Source organism: Coenobita brevimanus, chromosome 50, assembly GCF_032717465.1.
Source record: "Coenobita brevimanus isolate Jiangsu-jjx chromosome 50, ASM3271746v2, whole genome shotgun sequence".
Lineage (NCBI taxonomy): Eukaryota > Metazoa > Arthropoda > Malacostraca > Decapoda > Coenobitidae > Coenobita > Coenobita brevimanus.
In genome coordinates, this window is record NC_137003.1 from 52,302,061 (window position 1) to 52,328,058 (window position 25,998).

Below are 25,998 nucleotides of genomic sequence, written 5' to 3' on the forward strand. Positions count from 1 at the left end.
CACAAAAGTATCTGTGCACAATGTGCGTGAAACATCTGGGACCACAAAACAAAGGTCACTGAAATATTAGTGTCCGACCTACCACACACTGGTAGCCCTGATGCTGGGAGGTATCATATATTGCCAACTAGCAATATCCTCTTGCAATATACCACACACTGGTAGCCCTAATGTTGGGAGGTATCATATATTGCCAACTGGCAATATCCTCTTGCAAACATATAGCAAATGTTATATTTATGTAAACACTGTTCATATACAATGAGACGCTGGTAATGTATGCAGTTGTTCGAATATTTCCGGTAGGTATCGGACCCCCTGTGGAATGATACTTTTGTGACCCATAGTACATTTTATTGACAAACTGATGAGCTTCACTTGGCAGAGAGGAAATAAGTATCTCCGCATATATATATATATATATATATATATATATATATATATATATATATATATATATATATATATATATATATACATACAATACTGTATCTAAGTTTGTCAAAAGTAGAACCAAGCATCCCAGTTGACAATGTATGCTTACTGTATTACATGACAAATTTTTATGCTAAAAATCTGAGAATACAGGCTATCCCCAACCTACAAAAATAACTGGTTCTTGAAAGTCTTTCATAAGTTTCCCCCCCCCCCCACAAGTCCATCTCTCATTCTTATGCTCTCTCTCTCTCTCTCTCTCCCTGTCTGTCTGTCTGTCTGTCTGTCTCTCTCTCTCTCTCTCTCTCTTCAACCCAACACTAATCCCATAATTACTATGGACAGAAAATTTTCTCTCTACCCCATCATCTTTCTGCTCCATACCTACTTCTGTGCTCTCTCTCTCTCCAACCCAACCCTAATCCCATAATTACTGAGGACACAAAGTTCTTTCCCTCTACCCCATCGCCTTCCTACTGCATACCTACTTCTGTGCTATCCTCTCTCTCTCTCTCTCTCTCTCTCTCCCCCAGATTAAAGCCCATTATTGTCTCCACTCCTCCACTTATCCCCAACCCTTCCCTGAAATGCAATTATCACTTCACCTTCTTGTCAGTGTCTTCACCTGATCCCATCCTTCTTTGCTATGACTGACCTGTCACACACACACACACACACACACACACACACACACACACACACACACACACACACACACACACACACACAATTTTTTTTGTATCAGCGAATTTTTTGTAAGTCGATCCTTCACAAGTAGGGGCCTGACTGTAGCTGACAATGGTCACAAATGTTTGTACCAAGAAAAAAAAAAGTTGTTTTATTATGAAGATGAATGATACCAACACCACCTTTATACAGTCAGTCAATTTTAGCCCAATCTATATTAATGGTCATACCTCATGTTGCTTAGCACTGGTCTCAAGAAAAACGGCCTTCCATGAGTCAGCAAGACGACGTCCATTCTCAGTCGACACCACCCGCTCCACATGTAGGTCAGTCTTGTTCCCCACCAGTACCACTGGAACTCTAATGTGGTGGTAATCGGAAATATAGAGAATAGTGAAAGGCCTATATCCTGCTTTCCAAACCTTGGTGTTACAAGCTATGTTATTTTTTTGATGGACTTGGCCAGGAGTGACAATTAAAGCAATACACTAATGGTGGCCCACCAGTATGCCACCAACAAAAAGAATGGGAAAGTTTTTATTGGCTGCATGCCCTTACTGTTGCCAGCCAGTACCTAGGGCCTCAGGTTTTTATTCAATTTTCTTTCTTCTAAGCCATCCAGTATACTCCACAGAACATACTTTAGCTGTCCACAGGAAACAAGTACTGTATGTGCAGAATCTTAGCCCAGACTCTGATGGCACAAATGATGATGAGTCCCATCCTGGGAGTGCTGTACAAGGCCAGCTACTATACTAACTGGTTCCACACCACTCCCATGGTAGTTCCTCCCTCGGACAATAGTTACAGCTGACATGTTTCACAATACTCAACTATACAGCATTAAAGTTACTCCATCCACTTACTGAACACGCTAAAAAAAACACACATGAAACAATTTAAAAATATAGAATGCTGGAAACAGCCTCAGTAATTGGCCTTTTAAAAAATAAATAAATAAATACTCAATCTAATGCCACATCCTGCAAGGGATGGTAACAACATGATTATCTCTAGGCATTTCCTTTTCTGTTCAGTAATGCCTCACACATACATTCTCCTGCTTCATCACTCCAGAATCTTCTGTTTCCTTCACCTTATTCCATTCACTATATGAAAACCATTTTAGTTTATTCATTCTTTATTCATCATCTAATACTGTGTTGCCAAATGAGAAGCGTAGGAGCCTGAGGCTTAGGCAAGTTGGTCCTGACATTTAGGATAAGAGTGACCGCATTACTCATCCCCGAGTGGCACTGCGTGAACAATAAACCCCACCCACCCCTTGGATATAAACCTGCACTGGCTCAATCTGATTGAAGTGCCTTAATTACCCACTAAACCACCAGGTGCCATATTTTGGTTATATGGTTACCATCCAGCATAGTAAATGGTTTCCTGGTGTACAGGAAACCATTTGGCTTGTCACTCAGTGTAGAGTCACCCACAGACAGAAGGAAGGCGAAAGAATGAGGGAAAGAAAGACAGAAAAGTAGGGAAAGAAAGAAGAAAGGAAGAAAGGGCAGTCACCCGAGACCAGCACTACATCGAGTGAGTGGATGGTGAGCTCCCCCACCTACCACTTATTTTTTGTTTATGCAGTTACATAAACATAATAAAAATGCAGGAGTTAATGAAGGCTCAATCTAACCCCTTCAATTCATAAAGTCTCTCCCAAGTTTAATAAATCATGTGGAGGCACCCAGAATAAACTAACAGAAAAAGGTGCCACTTGAGCTAAAGGGTTAACTACTCAATCAAAATCACTTAACAAGAATAAACCACATATAAAAAAAAGTCATCAGGTTCAAAGAGTTAACCATCCCATCAAAATCAGTTGCCATCAAAATCAGTTGTTGCTGTTGTTGTTTCATCCCAGTCTTTTCATCGAGCACCCCCACCAACTGCAGGCAGGCAGCCACCCCAGCCGGGCCATCCCGTGAAGTGAAATTGATGTTCCCATTCAGCTGACAGCACTTCACCACACCAAGCACCAAGAAGCGGGGATTAGTATGGAAGTTTGGTTCCCGGATGGATACTGCAACTGCGTCTCCCCACGAAGTTAACACAAGCACCATAGTAAGCACCACGTCACCCTGCTGCTTGGCTATATGGTTACCACCCAGCGTTATAAGTGGTTTCCTGAGTTATGGGAAACCATTTGGTTTGTCTCTTAGTGTAGCACCACCTGAAGTTAAAAGAAGAGTAACAAACAATGACATCAGGAAGAAAGGAGGACAGACACAAAAAATGAGTGATAAATATTAAGAAGTAGGGAGCACTACATCAAGTGAGTGAATGATGGGTGCCTCCACCTACCAACATCAAAATCAGTGACAAATACGAATAGCTAACAGGTAATCCTATCTCTGCCGAACTGCATACCGAAATGAATGCACTTTTTATCAGCTATGACAGTGAAGTTGGTATTGTTTTCGATTTGCCTGTGTGTGCCTGTTAGCATGATAACTTCACAACTGCTCAAGATATCACCACAAAATTTTACAGGTGTGTAGTAGGGCAAAAAATTGGTCAAGAGTTTGAAATTGGTGAATCTAGGTCAAGGTCTGTGTCTGTTACCATGATAACTTCGCAACTGTTCAAAATATCATCACAAGATTTTACAGATGTGTAGTAGGGATGAAAATCTCTTAGAAGTATTGTTTTCAGAGTGTTTGTCTGTCTGTGTTTGTTAGCATGATAACTTTGCAACCACTCAAGATATCACAAAATTTTACAAGTGTGTAGCTGGAAAAAAAATAGATCACAAGTTTAAAACTGGTGAAACTAGGTCTAGGTCTGTGTGTCTGTTACCAAGATAACTTCGCAACTGCTCAAGATATCATCGCAAAATTTTACAGGTGTGTAGTAGAGATGAAAATCTGAGTTCCAAATTGGTGAAAGTGGGTCAAGGTCAAGGTCATATTCCAAGCCGCGCTAGATACGTGTCGGCTTGCGGCTGGCGTGACTTCCCCCTTAGGGGAGCGTATATATATATATATATATATATTTTTTTTTTTTTAATATTTATAAATATGGGGGCTATGCTGATAATATCTTATTCACATCTAACATGAACATAACTATGGCAATTAAATTTAGTTCACTGTTTCTTTTAATCTATCAGTGAAGAATCAGATTACATAACTTTTATTTACTGTTACCATTAGATGATGATATTCAGCTTAAGTGAGACCTCCAATGATCCAGAGAAGAAAAGTTCTGTTCAACTTGATTCAACAAGTCTCTGGTCCCACTGCACAGTCAGTTTTCAGGAGGACTGTGGGAAATGGATCAATACTGTACAGTGATGTTTTGTTTATGAGACACTTAGTAATCATGGTTTTCATTATCAATGCATTATGAAAATTTGCATTCCCATCATTATAGCACATTTTTCAACTCAAAAACATTGTTACTGCCCGTCTAAGGTGGGCAGAACCTTACTCATAAACATATGCACTCACACACACTCCACACGCATTTGCATTGCACATCAGCCCATGACATCATTCAATGAGTGAGCTGGGCCAAGCCCACAACTCACAAACATACACATTCACACATCTCACATGTACTGGCCCAACACATCAGCCCATGACACCATCACTGTCACATAAGTGAGCTGTTTTCACTGGCCAGGGTCTTTTAACGGTGAAAGCTTGTTTTTCACTGGCCTGCACCATCACAGTTAGGGGAGAAGCTAAGTTGAGTTTCATGAAGCACTCCCCACATCCCAAAGTCATGAGCAACAATAACCGGGGTCAAATGCATGCTAATATAGTACTTTTAATTACACAAACTGCAATGCTTATTTTTTAGCTTACACCCACCGCAAATTGACTTAGGACCTACACACAGAATTGCTATGGGAGAGTTGTCTAAAATAGTAATATATTCGTATTATATAGAGGTCTGTAGTCATACAATTTATCATTTTGACGGTTGTATGCAGTCAGTGTTTAACATTAAACAGTCGGAAGCTATAAGCAGATGTTTGTAGTGGTAGGTGGTGTGCTCCTTCCCATACTCGACGTAATCACTGTTACTTGACAAACTCTGTTATAGGTCATTACCAGTAGTTACTACTAATACCTCATGTGTGATAATAGCAAAGTGTTGCTGATAAGTAAAAGACATGATCAGTAATATCTTGGTTACTGATGTCTTAAGACAAGATATTGGATAACATTGGGCAACAGGGACTGGATGACAGTTTGTCTGGTGGTTAAACCGAGACCATGACGTGATTGCTGGCATTACCAAAGGTCAGTCAATATTTAGATGCCATTCATTGCTGCAGACAGTATTATAAATATCAAGGTCACTTTCATACACAGGACAGCCAACAGTAGAGTGAGCCATGTGGTGTGCTGACCCCGTGCACACCATACAACCAGGGCCGGATTACCAGGTATAGGCAAAATGGGCAACTTCCTACCAGGCAAGTCTGGATGGCCTGTCACGGGCCATCCAGACTTCCAGAGCGGAATAAATATACTCTTTGGGCGTCCAAATAAGTGTCACCACTGATCAGGCCATCAAAAAAGGCCATTATAGGTAATGCCAAAATTTCACTGGAAATAACGGAAAAAAGAGCTCTATATGTTCCAGGCCAACCGTCTGCTTTGCCTACCGGGCAACAGCAGGGTTAATCCAGCCCTGCATACAACCAACCCCCTCCATCCCTTGCCTCAGCCATTTATTGCCACTCAGGCCAGCAAGGGACCTGCCACCTCCTGATAACAATATCAGGAATATAACCTTGCCTTATATAGTTATAACTGCAATAGGGTGTAATTTAAGATTAACATGTTTATAACATGACGTTTTTCGAAAAAGGTAGCCAATAACTAAATTGGCTGAATGGTTGATCTGCATGGTAACCAAATAAACTTGTCTCGATTGCAGCTTACGTTAATCAACATTATGATGCCATACAACAGATAATTCAGTTTATTCGTTTTCAACAAAGGTTTGACAAGTTACAGTTCACACTGGTCAGTGTTACTTATAGCAATGTAACAGACATAGCAGTCAGGTTAACCTTATGATTATTTGCTCTTCAGCTTGTGTCCTACAGTACGTCTGTTACTACTTTCCTCTATCTATGTGTGGCCATGGTTTTTCCCATTAACTATCGTCAGCCGAAACGTCAATTGCCTTAGAGAGAGAAGGATGTTAAAGTGGACAAACGGTTTTGGATAAGCAAACATTTAATAAGGAAGACTAACTGACTACCAGTATATTTAAGAACACATTTTAAAATGATATAAAACAATGGGGTCAGACATTGGATTTATATGATAATGGAATGTTGTGGGTAGTGGGTAACTGGGGGAGAGATAAGGTAACCCTGTCAACACCAAGTAGGACCACTCACCACCTTTGCTATCGGCCTGTTCCAGTTGCCCTACAATGACATGTGGTATAGTGATAATACTAAATATTTTACTAGAGACCTGGTGTTTTAGCTTGACTAACCCTGCAGAGTCAAAGGCTACATTCAGCCTCTAATGTATTATAATCTGCACTGGGTATCTGACTGAATAACATTTAGAAAATAAGGTCTTACTATGTACCGATCATTAAATGCTTATTTTCCATATCGTTAAACTATGAATATCACTAATATATGGCGCAGTGGACAATATTGTAATGCACACTTCATGGTGATAATAAAGACGTGTTTATGAGCATTGATGGAAAACACACACACACACACACACACACACACACACACACACACTATCCACCCCGGGCAGAGCCGTTGACCCCGGGCCCATTTCCTTCTCCTCATGCCCCCACTACAACGTGTGACAGCCAGATACCCCCCCATGCACCACTGACCACTACAAACATCTACATATAGCTTCCAACTGTTTAATATTACACACTGACTGGATACAACTATCAAAATTATAAATTGTATGATTACATACCTCCCTATCATACGAATATATTACTTTATATAGCCCTGTGTTCAGATCGTGGTGTATAAATAACTATACTGTGGAGTAAAACACTGTGCAATGTGTTCTTATTCGTTATCATAACAAAACCATTATTTCCCAAGACAGATGGATGATGGAAGAGTTGTTGAGACAATGCAAGTAGGCCTTACTTTACTCTCTTGCCCTTGGATGTGGGGAAGGTGGAGGGTAGACGAATGCATGGGAACGAGGGAGGGAAGGGGTGGGGTGAAACTGGGGGTGCGGCAGTGCCACATATACCAACCTGCTTGTCGAGCCGGTCGTTCTGTTTTTGCTGGAGACTGTACACCATGTAACAGATTAAATAATCCCTCTTATTGTGCCATTTTCATTACTTTCTATTTCTAATAACTTAATCATACCTGTGTGTTTCTGGTAGTTACTGTACTTACCATAACTGCAGTACATATTCAATGGGTTTAAACTGTCACAGAAGGGAAAATTTGGGTCTGAGCTTGGAGTGCCTGGGATAAATTAGGAAAAATCCCATACGTTCTGTGTATTTGTTATTGCACAAATTCATTATCATACACAATGTTTTTTACAAATTATGCATGATAACCAAGGAAGCAGTGTATATACAATTGTTCTGATACTTTCTCACGAAAATATATATACTTACTTTCCAAATGACGCTTACTGTATATATATACTTCTTATATAGCCAGAATACTAGCATATAAAATACATACATATATACATACCTATCTATATATTGCCAGACGCCTCAATCCCGTACTGGGTGGCCACAAACAAATCGCCTCCACATCGCCCTGTCCCCCGCCATTCACTGCCATGCTCCCAACTCACATCCCCCTCCCTCCTATACCTCTCCACTCCATCCCTCCATCTCATCCTTGGCCTCCCCCTCCCTCTCCCCTACTCCACCTCGCTCACATACACTCTCTTCGTCAGTCTCTCACCCTCCATCCTCTCCACATGGCCAAACCACCTCAGTGTGTTCCTCCTAACACTTCCTATCACATCCACATCCACACCACAACACTCCTTTACATCCTCATTTGTCAGCCTGTCTCTCCGTGTGACTCCACAGGCTCCTCTCTAATAACTCATTTCCACTGCTCTCACTTTTGACTTGTGTCCTTCCGACAACATCCAAGCTTCACTTCCATACGTTAGAGTTGGTATAACAATACTGTCATATAGTAACTTTTTCATTTCCATGCTCACTTCCCTGTTTCTTATCACTGCTTTCAAGGAACCAGCAACCTTTCTTCCTTGTTGTACTCTTTCAAGCACTTCACCCTCCAAACTTCCATCCTTACTCATCACACTACCCAAGTACTTAAACGTACTCACATTTTCCATTTCCTCGCCATCCAACCTCACTGTACATTCACTGACTTCACCTCTCTCAAAGACCATCACTTTACTCTTCCCTACATTCACCTTTAGATTCCATTTCTTACACACTCTTTCAAACTCATCCACCAAACCTTGCAGCTCCCCTTCGTCTTCACTCAACAACACCGTATCATCTGCAAACAACAGTAAAGGGAGTTTCCAAACACTAACCTCTCTCACCAGGGCCACTCCAACATCCACTGCCCTACCTTGTACCTCTTTTATTACCCCATCCATGTACAGATTGAACAACCATGGAGACATGTCACATCCCTGTTTCAACCCAACTTTCAAAGAGAAAAATTCACTCAGTTCACCATCCACATGCACTGCAGCCTTAGCACCATCATACATACTCTTCACAGCATTCAACAACTTCCCATCTACTCCATATATTCTTAACACTTTCCACAATCCTTGTCTATCCACCCTGTCATAAGCTTTCTCGAAATCCATGAAAGCCGCATACAACTTCTTTCCCTTCTCTAGAAACTTTTCCACTAAAGATCTAAGAATGAATATCTGCTCTACACAACCTCTTCCCTTCCTAAAGCCTCCCTGTTCTCCAACTAATTCCTCTGTTCTTTCCCTAACTCTGTCAATAAGTATCCTACCATACACTTTTCCTATTACACTAAGAAGACAAATGCCCCTATGATTACCACACATTTCTTTTTCCCCTTTTCCTTTGTACAAGGGAATAATTATACCTGACTTCCAATCCTCCGGGACTCTACCTTCCTCCCAGGCCAATCTGCACATCTTCCACATTCATTCTACTACTATCTCTCCCCCATGCTTCAGCATATCACCACACACTCCATCAATGCCTGGGGCTTTCCCCAGTTTGACTTTCTTTATTGCTTCCACAACTTCTATCCTACTGATTTCTTCCTGTCTTCTCACCTCCCTCCTTCTCCCAGCCATTCCCCAGCCACTTATACTTGCATTACTTTCATCTTCTATGTTCAACAACTCCTTAAACTGTTCTCTCCATCTGCTCACTTTTTCTCCCTTCTCCACTAGTAGTCTACCATTTTTATCTTTCACACCCCTGTTAACTTCACTGCCACCCTGTCTTACTCTCTTCACCTCCTTCCAGAACATTTTCTTACAGTCCTTCCACTTTACACTCAAATTCCTTCCAAATTCCTCATCCACTCACTTCTTACTCTCTCTTACTAATCTTTTCACCTCTCTCTTCCTTTCTACATATAACTCTTCTCTTCCGCCTCTCAACTTCTTCCGCGCCCCTATTTCTCATCCATTCATTGTATGCTTTCTTCTTTTGTGTCACAGCCTGTCTCACCTCTTCATTCCAGCACGGTGTTCCTTGCACCCCCCTCTGTCTTCTCTTCACCCCACACACCACATCACATGCTGCACATATTTCTTCTGTGAATATCCTGCACACACCTTCCACATCCTCCATCTGCTCCAATTCATATTTACCCAATCGTTCCTCCACTTCTCTCTTATATTCTGCCTTTTTCTCATCCTCTTGTAACCTTTCCATTCTCTTTGCAACTACTTCCTCCCATCCTTCCCTTCTTCTATTTCTCTATCTTACTTGAATCTTGATTCTGGCCACCACAAAGTAATGGTCAGAAAGTCTACTCCTCCAACCTCTACAAGCTCTTGCATCCATTACACATCTTCGCATCCTTTCATCCACACACACATAATCAATCATTGCTTTCCTTTCATTCAGTTCACCACCCACCCTTCTCATCACTCGCCATGTATATCTGTGGATCATTTTGTGCCTGAAGAGGGTATTGACTATCACCAACCCTCTTCCGGCACAAATGTCCAGTAACGCACTGCCATTCTCATCTATCACAGCAAGCACACCCCTCTCACCAACTATTCCATCCACCTTCACGTTCCCTACTTTACCATTCACATCACCAATCAAAAACACACACTCTCTCTCTCTCATATATATATGGAATTTTTTTTTTTCCCAGTCATCAGTCAGAACTGGTGGATTTTCTCAGATTGGATTGATTTGGTCATGTGGAGAGGATGGAGGGTGAAAGACTGACGAAGAGAGTGTATGTGAGTGAGGTGGAGGGGGGAAGAGGGAGGGGGAGGTCGAGGATGAGATGGAGGGATGGGGTGGAGAGGTATTTGAGAAAGGGGGGTGTGAGTTGGGAGCAGGGCAGTGAAATGGCGGGGGACAGGGCGACTTGGAGGCGATTTGTTTGTGGCCACCCCAAACGGGGTTGAGGGGTCTGGCAATAGATAGATAGATAGATAGATAGATAGTTTCAATTTGCCTGGACTGAATCAGGGTTTTTTATTGCAATTTAGACAGGCGTGTCAGACATCATTCTACAATTCCTAAAGACAGAAAATAAAATTTCTAAAACTTGAAAAAAACATATCCTGTGCTAGCATGGGGGATGGCTTAGCTTAAGAAGGCACTCCATGAGAGTGAAACGGATAAGTGTCTGTCTCTATTTAGAGACTTCTGGTTGGTGCATGCAGTCCTATGTAACTGTTTACCCTTCCTGATGTCAACCAATGATCCATAGGTAGCCATGAATACTTAACCTTTCATTTGGCAGCACATGCTCTACCCCACCAGACCATGGTATGCTACAGGAAAAGCAGACTGAGATATGGAAACAACATGAAACTACTCACGTGACCTTGCCCATCATGTCAAGGATCTTCTCATATATGACCTGAGCAACTTCAAAAGACTTTTCTGATGTGATGGAGTAGACAAGGACATAGCCATGTACGTCCATGGAGTACTGGGCTGGGAAGATGCTGTACTCATCTTGGCCTGCAGTGTCCACCAACTCCAACCCGTACTCTTGTCCACGTACCTACAACAGTGGGAACGAAAAGAGGTATACAGTATCTAAAATACTGTAGTACAGTGAAATGAATGAACTTAGGGAATTTTTCTGTTTGAAGGTAGGATTGATATAGGGTTGTTCAATCTGCATATGGATGGGGATATAAAAAGAGATACAAGGTAGGGGAGTGGATGTTGGAGAAGCCCTAATGAGAGAGGGCATTGTGTAGAAACTCCCTGTACTGTTGTCTGCAGATGATACTGTGTTGTTAAGTGAAGACGAAGGGGAGTTGCAAGGCTTGGTGACTGAGTCTGGGAGAGTGTGTACAAAACGGAAGCTTAAGGGGAATGTAGGGAAGAGTAAAGTTATGGTCTTCAACAAAATGAAGTCACTGAATGAACAGTGAGGTTGGATAAGGAAGAAATGGAAAATGTGAGTGCGTTTAAGTACTTGGGTAGTGTGATGAGTAAGGATGGAAGCTTACAGGGTGAAGTGCTTGAAAGGGTACAACAAGGAAGAAAGGTTGCTGGTTCTCTGAAAGCAGTGATAAGAAACAGGGAAGTGAGCATGGAAGTGAAAAAATTACTGCATGACAATATAGCGATACCAACTCTAACGTATGGAAGAGAAGCTTGGACCTTGTTGAAAGGACACAAGTCAAGAGTGAGAGCAGTGGAAATGAGTTATTTGAGAGGAGCATGTGGAGTTACCTCCCTACGTGTCAGCAAGTGGGTTGGCGGAGGGTTAGTGCCCCTCCCCGTAAAACAACTAACTCAAAGACATGGCCACCCCTTATGGGATTATGAAGTCTGGCTATAGACACAGATAGATAGATGTGGAGTTATATGGAGAGACAGACTGACAAATGAGGAAGTGAAGGAGCGCTGTGGTGTGGATGTGGATGTGATGGGAAGCGTTAGGAGAAATACACTGAGGTGGTTTTGCCATGCGGAGAGGATGGAGAGTGAGAAACTGATGAGGAGAATGTATGCAAGTGAGGTGGAGGAGGGAAGAGGGAGGGGGAGGCCAAGGATGAGATGGAGGGAGGGATTGGCAAGGTATATGAGAGAGGGGTGTGTGAGCTGGGAGGAGGGCAGTGAAATGGCAGGGGACAGGGCAATATGGAGGCAACTTGTTTGTGGCCTTATGGGATTAAGGTGTCTGGCAAGAGACAGATAGATAATAATAATCTATCTATCTATCTATAGCCCGACGCCCTAATCCCGCAAAGGGTGGCTGCAGACAAAAAGCCTCCAAGTCACTCTGTCACCCACCATTTGACTCCCCTCCCCCCAACTCACCCCCCCCCTCCCTCATATACCTCTCAACTCCATCCCTCCACCTCATCCTTGGTCTACCCCTCCCTCTCCCTCCCTCCACCTCACCTACATACACCCTCTTAGTCAGTCTTTCATTCTCCATTCTCTCCACATGTCCAAACCACCTCAGTGTATTTCTCCTAATCTTTTCAACCACATCCACATCTACCCCACAACGTTCCTTCACTTCTTCATTCGTCAACCTGTCCCTCCACGTCACTCCACATGCTCCTCTCAAGTAACTCATTTCCACTGCTCTCACTCTTGACTTGTTCCCCTCTTGCAAGGTCCACGCCTCGCTTCCATACGTCAGGGTAGGGATCACAATACCATCGTGCAGTGACTTCTTAACTTCCATACTCACCTCCCTATTTCTCATCACTGCTTTCAGTGTACCAACAACCTTTCTTCCCTGCTGTACCCTTTCACGTACTTCATCCCCCAAAGTTCCATCCTTACTCATCACACTACCCAAGTACTTGAATGCACTCACATTCTCCATATCCTCACCATCCAACCTCACTGCACACTCTGTGACTTCATTCCTCTCAAACACCATAACTTTACTTTTGTTTACATTAACTTTCAGCTTCCTCCTCCTACACACTGTCCCAAATACATTCACCAAACCTTGCAACTCCCATTCATCTTCACTCAACAATACTGTATCATCAGCAAACAGCAACACCGGAAGCTTCCAAATCTCACCCTCATTCATTAGGGCCATCCCCACATCCACTGCCCTACCTTGCACCTCCATTACAACCCCATCCATATATATATTAAACAGCCATGGAGACATCACACACCCCTGTTTCAGTCCCACATTGAGATCAAAGAACTCACTCAGCTCACCATCCACTCGCACCGTAGCCCTAGCTCCCTCGTACATACTCTTCACAGCACTCAACAATTTCCCCTCCACTCCATATATTCTTAATACCTTCCACATACCTTGCCTATCTATTCTGTCATAAGCTTTCTCCAAGTCCATGAAGGCAGCATACACTTTCCTTCCCTTCTCTAGATACTTCTCCACTAAACATCTTAGAACAAATATCTGATCTACACACCCTTTTCCCTTCCTAAATCCCCCTTGTTCTTCTCCAACTAGCTCCTCTGTCATTTGCCTAACCCTATCAATGAGTATTCTACCATATATTTTACCAGTCACACTAAGAAGGCAAATACCCCTATGGTTACCACATACTTCTCTCTCCCCTTTTCCTTTGTACAGAGGAACAATTATACCTGATTTCCAGTCCTCTGGAATCCTTCCCTCTTCCCAAGCCAATCTACACAACTTCCATATCCACTCCACATCAATCTCACCCCCATACCTAAGCATTTCACCACACACTCCATCAATTCCTGGGGCCTTTCCCAGCTTAATCTTCTTCATCGCTTCCACTACTTCCGACCTACTGATCTCTTCCTCCCTCCTCTCATCTCTTCTTCTCCCAGCCATTCCCCAACCACTTACTCTCACACTGCTCTCACTCTCTACATTCAACAAATCCTCAAAGTGCTCCTTCCATCTCCTCAATTTCTCTCTCTTCTCCACCAACAATCTATTATTCCTATCTTTCACTCCCCTACTATTTCCCCTTTCACACTGCCTTACTTTCTTTACCTCCTTCCAAAACCATTTCTTACTCTCCCTCCATTTCACTCAGATTCCTCCCAAACTCTTCATCCACTTTCTTCTCACTCTCCTTCACCAGTCTCTTAACCTCCCTTCTCCTGCTCACATATACCTCTCTCTTCTCTCTCTCAACTTCTCCCCTACCTCTACTCGCCAACCATTCACCATATGCCTTCTTCTTTTGTTCCACAGCTCGTTTCATCTCATCATTCCACCATGCTGTCCCTTGCACACCCTTGCATCTCCTCCTCACTCCACAAACCGCCTCACACGCTGCGCTTATCTCTTCCGTGAATATCTTACATACGTCTTCCACCCCTTCCATCTGCTCTAGCTCATACCTTCCCAATCTTTCTTCCACTATGCTCTTATACTCTGTCATTTTCTTACTATCTTGCAATTTCTCCACTCTTCTCACAGGAGCTGCTTCCTCCTGTCTTCCCCTTCATCTCCTAAACCACTTTCTTTGCAACTCTACCTTGGCCATCACTAAGTGATGGTCCGAGACTCCATTCCCCCACCCTCTCCACACCCTTGCATCCAACACTTGTCTTCTCATTTGCTCATCCACACACACGTAGTCTATCATTGCCTTTCGTTCAACAAGTTCACCATCCATCCTCCTCATTACTCTCCATGTATACCGGTGGATCATCTTATGACGAAAGTAGGTGTTGGCTATTGCCAACCCCTTACCAGCACAGATGTCCACCAAAGCACTACCATTCCCATCTACTTCAGCTGGCACACCCCACTGACCAACCACTCCATCCACTCGTACATTCCCAACTTTGCCATTCATGTCTCCAATCAACAGCACTCTCTCGCTCCTCTCAAACTTGTCCATACATGCTTCTACTCTCGCCCAAAACTCATCTTTCACTCTTGCCACTCAATCCTCTGTTGGAGCATACACACATACAATCGCCCATGCTTGTATACCTACTTTCATCCTCACCCATACAATCCTTGCACCCAGTGTTCCATACTCTCTTATATTCTCCTTCCACTTCTTGTTTATCATCAGACATACTCCCTCTCTTGCCCTCTCATTCTCACTGACTCCCGCACATATACCTACACCGTATTCCCATTCTCTCATCCTTTCACCTTTCCATTTAGTTTCAGTCAATCCACATATATCCACTTTTGCATCCTCAAGCACCTGGACAATCTCTCTCTCTTTCACTTCATCATTCACTCCTCTCACATTCCACGTTCCTACCCTTAGAATGTCCTTTGTCCGTTCCTTAGTCGTCAACGTATGGTCCGTCCGGGTCTGAGGCGCTTTATTTGCTTTTTTAGTTAGTTCTTTTTACGGGGTGGGGCACTAACCCACCACCAACCCTTTTAGTCGCCTCGTACGACAAGCAGGGATACTGGGGGAGTATTCTTGAAACCCCCCTACCCCCAGGGTAGGGAATTCACCAATGCTTGACACACATATACATTATTTTTACAATTACAAGAACCATGACATCTCTCATATGCAATAAAAATTTCATTAAAAAAAAAAAAAAAAAAAAAAAAAAAAAAAAAAGTGTCAATAATTAAACCCTATAATCATCCGTCATAGTATCTCTCTCCAGGTCATACCATTTTGAAAAAGGAAAGGCTTTCAGCTGTCTATTAAAGGAGAAAGGGAGAACGTGGAAGAGGGAGGGAGGAGGGAGGAGGAAACAAGGTGCGTCAAGCCTCACACCACTGCTTTGTCTATTTACGTGAGTAATGGATGCAGAAAGTTTGTTTCATGATGAAATCAGTGCCTTATTTTTTTATTGAAAGTTTTTGTGTGTGTATGTTTGTTAAGATGAAAAAGTACAAATCATAGGAAAAAAAATTCTGTTATGGTGGAAAATATAGTGGAGTGGAGAAAGAGAGGAAGGAGGGAGGAGGAAATGCCTCGCGCCACCACCGTGTCAATTTATGTGAGTAATGGAAGCAGAAAGTTTGTTTCATGATGAAATCAGTGCCTTATTTTTCACTAAAAGTTTTTGTGTGTGTATATTTTATTATGATGAAAAAAAACTAAATCACAGGAAAAAAATTGTTATAGTGGAAAATATTTTCAATTTTGGACAATACTTGAATGACTATTTTGTTTACTTTTTTTTTTTTAGGTTTTATGTAGTAGCAGATGTAGTAGTAGTAGTAGTAATAGTAGTAATAATAATGGCAGTAGTAGTGGTAGTGGTAGCAGGAGCTGTAGTAGTGGTGGTAGTAGTAGTAGTAGTACAGGTAGTTGTTGCAGCAGTAGTTATAGTAGTGGTAGTTGCAGTAGTAATAACATACATCTCCATGTGTGTGTGTGTGTGTGTGTGTGTGTGTGTGTGTGTGTGTGTGTAAGGCGGTGGTAGTGAGGCGGTGGTGAGGTGAGCAAGCGCAAGTGCCTGTACCTTGAGGCAGTCTGCCTCAAGATTGTTGCTACGGTTATCAGACTCACAGCAGTACTCATGCCACATTTTTGAAGACGTACATGAAAATGGTGTTTGTGGTGGATTGTGGTCTTCTGGAAGTGTTATTATTGTGGAAGGTTAGTGTAAGCCTTAGTTGTGTCACCACACATTTGCTGCGCATACGGACATGGGAAAAAAACAAAAAAAATTGCCCCCTTTTCCCACTCACTCTCTCTGACTACACGCCCTTCACGGACAAACTGGGGCCATCAGCGTGAAGTCGAAGGATTGGTGAGCATCATGACACTTAGTTTTTTATTTTTGGTTAAGTATTAGCTGAGATATGAAGGTTTAAAAATAGACGACTTTCTCAGGAATGCCCAGCTTGGAGAAGGGTTGGTGGGAATATGTGCTGGACACAAAGGGTCAATGTAGCTCATTGGAACAGGATGATACTATGGCTCTATATCCTTCCCATAGCACTTCATTAAGATCAGCTCTATATTCTAGTGTTAATCTGTTGCTTTTTTTTTTCTTTTATGCAAGGAAGAAAGAACCAAAAGCCATGTGACCACAAACCATTCCTTCCAAGAAAAAAGCAAAAACAATAAAAAAAGAGAGCCAAACTCAAAATCCATTCATTTCGAGATGCCTGGACGCATAGTGTTTGAAAGACTGGAGATCACAGGAAGTAGGAAATACAAACAGAGTGAGAAAGTTCCAGAGATGACCTGTTGCATAAATGAAGGACTGGGAGTAATGGTTAACTCCTGTACCAGAGAACTGAACAGAAAAGGGATGAGAGTTTGTTCCTAGACGGGTGCTATGTGCCCACTGTAGAGGTGGAGGGATGCAAGCAGACAGTTCAGAGGAGCAGTGACTATTGAAGTAACGATAGAAAAAGATAAAGATGCAACAGTGCGGTGAAGAGACAGAGGTTGAAGGGAGCCACTAAAAGGAGAAGAATTAATGAGATGAAAAGCCTATGACTCCACCCTTTAAAGAAGAGCTGTATGTAGGGACCCTCTCCAAACATGAGTGTTCTATAAAACCCGTGTATAAAGTCAAGGTGCGTAGTCGGCTAAGCACATTTTACAAGAGATGTATTTTGATCTTTCCAAGACAAGTCCCGAGAGAATGAAACCCCAGGTATGTTTAAGGATGATGCAGGACTGAGCTGGATATTATTAAACATTAGTGAGTACTCTTGTGGAAGATTCTGTCGGGTTGATAGGTGTAAGAACTGAGTCTCTGATGCATTAAAAACAAGATTACTTTTCCCCAGTCAGAGATATAAGCCAAGTCAGACATTATGTGTGCCACAGCCTCATCCCTTGTTTGTTGAAGTGACTGCTGAGATGGACGTTGCAGGAACTAAATCAAAAGGTGAAGAGTGGAATCATCAGCGTATGAGTGGACAGGGTTTGATGTATTGTAAAGCTTAGAATGTCACTGATGAATAAAAGGAAGAGAGCTGGTGACAGGACAGAGCCCTGAGGAACATCACTGTTGATGGATCTAGGAGAACAGTGGCCATCTACAACAGCAGCAATAGAATGACCAGAAAAGAAACTATAAATGAAGGCACAGGTAGAAGGATAGAAACCATAAGAGGGCAGTTCAGAATTAAAGATTTATGCCAGACTTGACTGAAAGCCTCTGAGATGTCAAGTGCAATGGCAAAGCTTTCGTCATAGCCCCAAAAGGAGGATGACCAGGAGTCTGAAAGGTCGGTGACAAGATCGCCAGTGGAGCATCCCTGACGGAACCCATACTGACGATCAGAAAGAAGGTTGTGATAGGAAAGATGATTTTTAATTTTTCTATTAGGAACTGACTCAAGAACTTTTGAGATACAGGATGTTAAAGCAACTGGGTGATAGACAGAGGGTTGAGAATGGTCACCCTTCTTTGGGACTGGCTGAATGAGAGCAAACTTCCAGCAAGAAGGAAAAGTACAAGTTGATAGACAAAGGCAAAAGAGTTTACCTAGGCAGGGTGTAAGCACAGAAGCACAGTTCTTGAGAACAACAGGAGGGACTCCATCAGGCCCATATGCCTTGTTAGTATTGAGGCCTGTGATGGCAGAAAATACATCAGCTGAAGAAATTTTAACGTCAGCCATGAGGAAGTCATAGGGGCAATATGATGGAGGAACAACACCGGAATCGTCTAAGGTTGAACTGGAGGAGAAGAGACCTGTTTTATCAGTAGAAGAAACAGCTACAGAGCCATCAGAAAAGAAAAGAGGAGGGAAGGATGATGAGGTAAAGTTATTAGAAAGGTTTTTGGCAAGGTGCCAGAAGCAGCAGGAAGAATTTGAGTTGGAGAGTTGAGAGTACGGATAAGATTATTTTTAGCAGAAAGAAGAACAGACTTAGCACGATTCTGGACAGAAACATAAAACAAAGATGTGATTCAGGGGTGGGTTAATTCCGGTACCTTTTGTAGGCCTTCTCCTTGTACACAGCATTAGAACAGGCGTGATTAAACCAAGGCTTTTTTTTGCATTAGTCAAAGGACATACGAAATGAATGTGTGCTTCCATGACTGAGAGAATAACCTCCATAATGTGCGAGGCACACTCAGATGGCTCCTGGCCATGGAAGCAATAATCATTCCACAGAAAATCAAGGAAGTACTGCCTGACGGTCTCCTAATCAGCAGCTCCAAAGTGCCACAACCAACGTTTCTTTGGAGGGTCCATAGGCCGTACTGGAGGAATAGGACAGGTTAAGGTAATAAGGTTGTGACTGGAGAAGCCCAACAGAGAGGAAAGATTAACAGTGTAAGCAGAAGGATTAGTTGTAAGGAGGAGGTCAAGTATGTTGGAACTCTCTCCAAAACGGTAGGGTATATGGGTAGGGTGCTGTACAAGCTGCTCTAAGTCATTAAGAATAGGAAAGAAGAGGGCTTGTTCACCAGGTGGATCAGTGAAAGGAGAGGAGAGCCAAAGGTAGTGGTGAACATTGAAATCTAAAATGGAGAGTTCAGAGAAAGAAGAAACGGATAGGATGTGTTCCATCATGGAAGTAAGATGGTCAAAGACTTTTTCAGTGTCAGTAGAACTAGGGGATAAGTAAACAGCACAGGTATATTAGGACAGAGAATGACGGGAAAGACGAAGCCAGAGAGCAGAGAATTCAGAAGAGTCATGTTCAGGAACACTATAGCAAGATAAGTCATTGGTACGTATACACCGCAGCCACCTTTGGCTTTGAAATGAGTATAGAGAAAGTAGGAGGATATAGAAAAGGGTTTGCTATCAGTTGCCTCAGACAGCTGAGTCTCAGTTAAGAAGAGAAGGTGAGGAATAGAGGAGACTTGGTGCTCAACTGAGGGAAAGTTGGACGAACGGCCGCAAATGTTGCTGAAATTAAGAAGTGAGTCAGACAGTGGCTCCAGGCAGCTCATTCAATGGTCACTGCGAGAGGAGCAGAAGGTGGGGGCATTTATCGTCTCCCCCCCCCCTGCCCGGACACTCCGAGGGTTGGTTGTTAGACACCATTTGAATTTTGTTGTTGTTGTAAATTGAAAAGGAAGTGTGCTGTGTAATGTGCACGCAGTTTGGTGTTGACAGTTTGAGAAACTTGTAATGGAGAGCATGACGGCCTACAATCCAGTACATGGTATTCAAGTTGTAAAGACAGCAATTTTAGGCTAAGTTAGAGTAAAAGAAGTATAACACTCCAACTTCCATTTTTGATAATTACCACACATAGAAAGTGAAGTGCTTGAAAGGGTACAGCAGGGAAGAAAGGTTGCTGGTTCTTTGAAAGCAGTGATAAGAAACAGGGAAGTGAGCATGGAAGTGAAAAAGTTACTACATGACAGTATTGTGATACCAACTCTAACGTATGGAAGGGAAGCTTGGACATTGTTGGAAGGACACAAGTCAAAAGTGAGAGCAGTGGAAATGAGTTATTTAAGAGGAGCCTGTGGAGTTTCATGGAGAGACAGGCTGACAAATGAGGATACAAAGGAGCGTTGTGGTGTGGATGTGGATGTGATAGGAAGCGTTAGGAGGAACACACTGAGGTGGTTTGGCCATGTTGAGAGGATGGAGGGTGAAAGACTGATGAAGAGAGTGTATGTGAGTGAGGTGGAGGGGGGAAGAGGGAGGGGGAGGCCGAGGATGAGATGGAGGGATGGGGTGGAGAGGTATTTGAGAAAGGGGGGTGTGAGTTGGGAGCAGGGCAGTGAAATGGCGGGGGACAGGGCGACTTGGAGGCGATTTGTTTGTGGCCACCCCAAACGGGATTGAGGCGTCTGGCAATAAATAGATAGATAGACAGATAGATAAAAAGATAATACTGACAGTGACCCAAGACTAAAACATACTGTAACACTATTAATTTCAATATTTTTTTTTTTTCCATGTGTACAATATACTATGACACTACCAATTTTTAAATGTTATCTTCCATGACTAACACATACTGTGACATTACCAATTTCAGTATTTTTTGTTCAAAAATGATGAAATAAGGTCAAAAGCCACATGAAGTAAATTACTGTTGCCTCTAATATTTTTCAATTACAGCAGATCAATCCTTTACCATACCCCGTTAGACTGCATATTGAATTTAACGAACACTTCGACACATCTGGACAAACCATTGCACATCCATCCATCCAACCATCACCCAACTCTGTGTTGCCCCATGAGCAGTGTAGGAGCCTGGGGCTAAGCAAGCTGGTCCTGACATTTAAGATGAGAGTGACCGGCCTCAATTATCCCAGAGTGGCATTATGTGAGCAATAAACCCCAGCCACCCCTTAGATATATACCCACACAGGCTCAATCCGATTGGAGTGCAATAATTACCCACTAAACCACCAGGTGCCATAATTTGGTTATATGGTTACCACCTAGCATAGTAAATGCTTTCCTGGTGTACAGGAAACCATTTGGCTTGTCACTCAGTGTAGAGTTACCCACAGGCAGAAAGAATGGAAAGATTGAGGAAAGACAAAAGAGGGAGTGCAAAGTCATCCGTAGGCTGAAGGAAGAGAAAATAATGAAGGAATGAAAGGCAAAAGAGGAAGGAAGGAAGAGGGGAAAAGACAGACACCCAAAGCAGCACTACATCGAGTGAGTGGATGGTGAGCGTCCCCATTACATACCGGGTACTATCTGGTATATGGAGAAATCCACATGAAGCTTCCTGACAACCCTTGCCTACTGGATCAAACCGGATTGCCTCCCATGTGTGTGGGGACTCAAAATGCAATTACTAATGCTGGAGGCACTTTTTTCCACCTGCTTGGGTCACTCATGAAGAAGTGCCATGACAAGGGTGTGAAATCATGGGCCATATACGTGTAAAATTGGTGCAGTTTTAATTTTTTGCACTAGAATATGCTATTGCACTCATTTATTTTCCATTTCATGCTTGAAATCCCATTTCAGATGGGGGATCATCAGACTTACTGGATTTATTGGACTGAGCTTCCCCCAGTTGGTCTGGTGTAGACAGGGTCTACTGTACTGCTGTACAGATTATAGGCAAACACAACATGGCTTCGGTTACAGTTTTAGGGAGTGTTCCATGGGCACCATGAAATCCCCCCTGATCAGTCACTTTTCGAAACTTTTTGCACCATCTCAAACGCATATGATATACATTATAATGTACAATGTGACTTGAAAGGCACACAATTTATGTTTTCTGGTGAAAAGCCCACCATTGTACAAAAGTAACAGAAAAAATAAGTTTGAGAACTTCAGACACAACAACAAAGACTCAAGCACATAGACAAGATGTTGTTCCCTAACATCAATATGCTTTTCTAGCCCATTTTGTACCATGGCAGTTACTTCATGTGAATATGAGTGGTCCATCAGTGCACTGAGGTGATTCAAAACAGACAAAAGTACGAACATGAAATAAGACCTCATGAACGGGCTTCTGGTGCTCCACTTTCATTATATAAAGCAGCTTCACAAACAACACACGATCTACGAATTTGCAAGGCGCCATCCGAGAAAGATGGAATTCCTGGGCATTCTTATTAAAGCTACAGTAAATTTTTTCCTTTGAATTATTGTGAAATTTATTATTAAACATTTCTAAACAAACATGACTTTCATAGTTCTGGAAATATGATTTTGATATCAAATATTCTTTTCCACAAATTCAGCTATGGCTCATCCTAACCCATTAGAATGCAAAATTAACTCAATTTTTCTGGAGGGTGAATCCCCAGAGCTAAGAGCAATGGACCATATAGCTCTGCAGGGCAAGGAGAGATCCTTGGAGAGACCAGAAATACGTTACCCTGGCACGGGCTCATGCATCCAACCCTACGGTCGTGAAGTACGAACGCTTCCGATGAATTATTCTTGCCCCTCAATTTTTCCAGCAAAAATTCCCAGATACCCTGCATCCCACCCTGACATATGAGCATGCAGCTGACTCTGTAGAGAGTTTCAGAACCTCCCCCTGATTTGTTTTCTGGATCTGCCCCAGGATTTGGTACTCACCACTTAGTACTCACAAGTTGGCAGCACTTTTCATTCATTCATTCATTCATCATCTAATCCAGAGTTGCCCCATGAGAAGCATAGGAGATTGGGGCTAGGCAAGATGGTCCTGACATTTAACCCATGGACTAAGAAATTACCTTTATTTTCCCACCCTGTGGTGTGCAAAAAATGAAGCAAAAAAACATTTTCTTTTAAGTTTTTGTTTATTGTAAACACGAAGATAAACATCCAGGGCATCATCTGGTGAAAAGAAAAAAAATCTCTCTCTCTCTCTCTCTCCGTCTTTGCATAGGGCCATGCCTAAGTTTATGTATGGGAGTAGTGAAAAAATGAAGAAAAAAAAAAAAAAAAGGTTTTGTTTATTACTGATGATAAACATCCACGGGATCATCTGGTGAAAAGAAAAAAATCTCTCTCTCTCCATCTTTGCATAGCGCCATGCCTAAGTTTGTGTAGGGGTCGAGTTGTTTACGGTGATGCACAGCCAACACAGCTTGAGCTGTGGCTCGCAACGTGACATTACCCAGCCTGAGCCATGGCTTGCAATCCATGGGTTAAGATGAGAGTGCCCAGCCTCACTCATCCCTGAGTGGCATTATGTGAGCAATAAATCCCAACCACCCCTTGGATGTAAACCTTCACTGGCTCAATCCGACTGGAGTGCCTTAACCCCTTAAGTACTAAGCTCATCGGTCGAGATTTTTGCGCAGTTCCTTAAAAGGACGAGCAACACTGATCGTACAGCATCCACAAAAAACTGGCGGCAGCTGGCTCCAACCCGGCTGTATTGTAGATGGCTTCTAACCAATCAGAACTAAGTGTTGGACACATTGGAGGGGGGACCCAGGCCCATACACAGGTGGTGGGGGGTGTACCCCCCACCTCCCTCTTGCCATGTTCCTCCACCCCCCTACCTTGTTACTACCCTACCTCCCACCATTCTTACCACCACCACCACCCCTCCCACACCCTCCTCATGCATCCCCCCCCCATGTGGATCCCTTCCATGTCACCCCCCCCAGTCGCCTGAGGGGAAGGTATTTCCCCACGACCCTCCATCCATATCCCTGTACTCCACTGGGGCCCTTCCTTTGTGTCTGGTGGTAGTCTCCTCCCATCCCTCCATCCCCATACACCCCCTCCTGACCTTACCACCTCCCATCACCACCCCCCATCCCGGCCTCGAATATTTTGAGTATTTTTTACGCTTTACGGCGCGTGGTTCTGAATCATTACCTGTAATTTATTCATGTCTTTGCATACAGATATGCACACCACAATTATTTTAGCTGTCTTTATTCGAAACCCACTCAAAAAAGAAATTTTATTTTCCCTAGCAAGATTTGACAGCTCAGAGGGGAGCTTAGGTGAGGGGAGGTTAGGTGAGAGGAGGGGAGGGAAGGGGAGGAGAGAGGAGGGAGGGGAAGGGGAGGGAGGGGACTGGAGGTATGGGGAGGGGAGAGGGGGGGAGGATAATTTTTACTGTTTATCAAATTTTTATTGGGGGGGTTTATGATCATTTTCTCTAGCTAGATTTGACAGCTCAGTTGGGAGTAGAGGGGGGAGGGGAAAGGAGGAAGGGAGGGGAGGGGAGGGGAAAGGAGGAAGGGAGGGGAGGGGAGGGGAGGGGAGGGGAGGAAGGGGATTAGAGGCATAGGGAGAGGATAGGAGGGGAGGATAATTTTTACTGTTCATCATATTTATTGGGGGGGGGGGGTTGTCACCATTTTATTTTTTTCTAAGCATATTACAATGGTTTATAACATCCATACACTATCTATCTATCTATCTATATACCTAGGCTGCTTCCCCCAAGGAAAGGGAGGTAGCCGAGACAGGACGACTCACTCTCCATTTACTCATCCATTCAAACACATTCATTCGCATCTTAGCCCCAAAGGGGAGAACGGACAGATCCTCACCGCATCACACCGCACAAGGGTCAACTGCGCAATGCAAGCAGTGACATCCACAGCAGGGCCCGACAGCAGAACTGGTTTACCCCTGCCACCTCATAACAGACCCATCCCCTTACCCGCACCTGACCTGACTAGCTGATCCATACACACCAAAAAAAAAAATGATTTTGGTCATTATTTTACATATTTTTGTGAACAAAACGGGTGCGAGCTGCGTATTTTCTTTCTTGCCAGGGTCGTGACAGGTAACTACTAGCAACTTTGACGGGCCATAGCTTGGTAACTATTGGGTCTAGGAGGGTGGGGTTTGCGTTTTCAGGTGTGTAAATTCAAGCTCTATAAATCGGGCATAAATCTTTTAACCTTTGAGAAAGTTGAAAAATAGGCCTGTTTTTGCATCCTGGGGGGCAGTCGAGGCCGGAGAATTGCATACCCTCGGGGTTAATTACCCACTAAACCACTAGGCACCATAATTTGGTTAAATGGTTACCACCCAAAGTAGTAAATGGTTTCCTGGAGTATGGGAAACCACTTGGCTTGTCACTCAGTGTAAAGTCATCATAGACAGAAGGAAGAGGAAAGACTGAAAGAAAGATAAAACAGAAGTGGAAGGGAGGAAAGAAGGAAGGAAGAAAGGAAAGGACAGGCACCCGAGAGCAACATTACATGGAGTGAGCGGATGGTGAGAACCCCCACCTACCGCTTACATCCTTAAATTTTTCCAATAAAAAATCAGTGGAATGGACACTGATGCTTGCTGCACTCACTGTCATTACAACATCTGGTAAGGAACTCATTCTCAGATCTGTGATGTGTGACTGCCTGGTATCTGGTTGCTGGTCTCAGCGATTATCATGTTATCTTGCTTCTCAAATTTTATTCCACTTCACATAAACTGCTGCTGCTGTTGTTGTTGCTCAGGGCACCCTAGCTCAT

General features: G+C 43.1%; 1 protein-coding gene across 1 annotated transcript in view; it reads right to left on the reverse strand.

The window, feature by feature from the left end:
• The window catches only part of Rheb (Ras homolog enriched in brain), a 74,055-nt gene that overhangs the window by 27,811 nt on the left and 20,246 nt on the right, over nucleotides 1-25,998 (reverse strand). The window contains exons 3-4 of the mRNA XM_080272404.1: nucleotides 11,133-11,320; nucleotides 1,353-1,482 (exon numbers count right to left, since the gene is read on the reverse strand). Of these exons, the coding sequence (XP_080128530.1) occupies nucleotides 1,353-1,482; nucleotides 11,133-11,320 (318 nt within the window). The remainder of the gene's footprint in view (nucleotides 1-1,352; nucleotides 1,483-11,132; nucleotides 11,321-25,998) is intronic.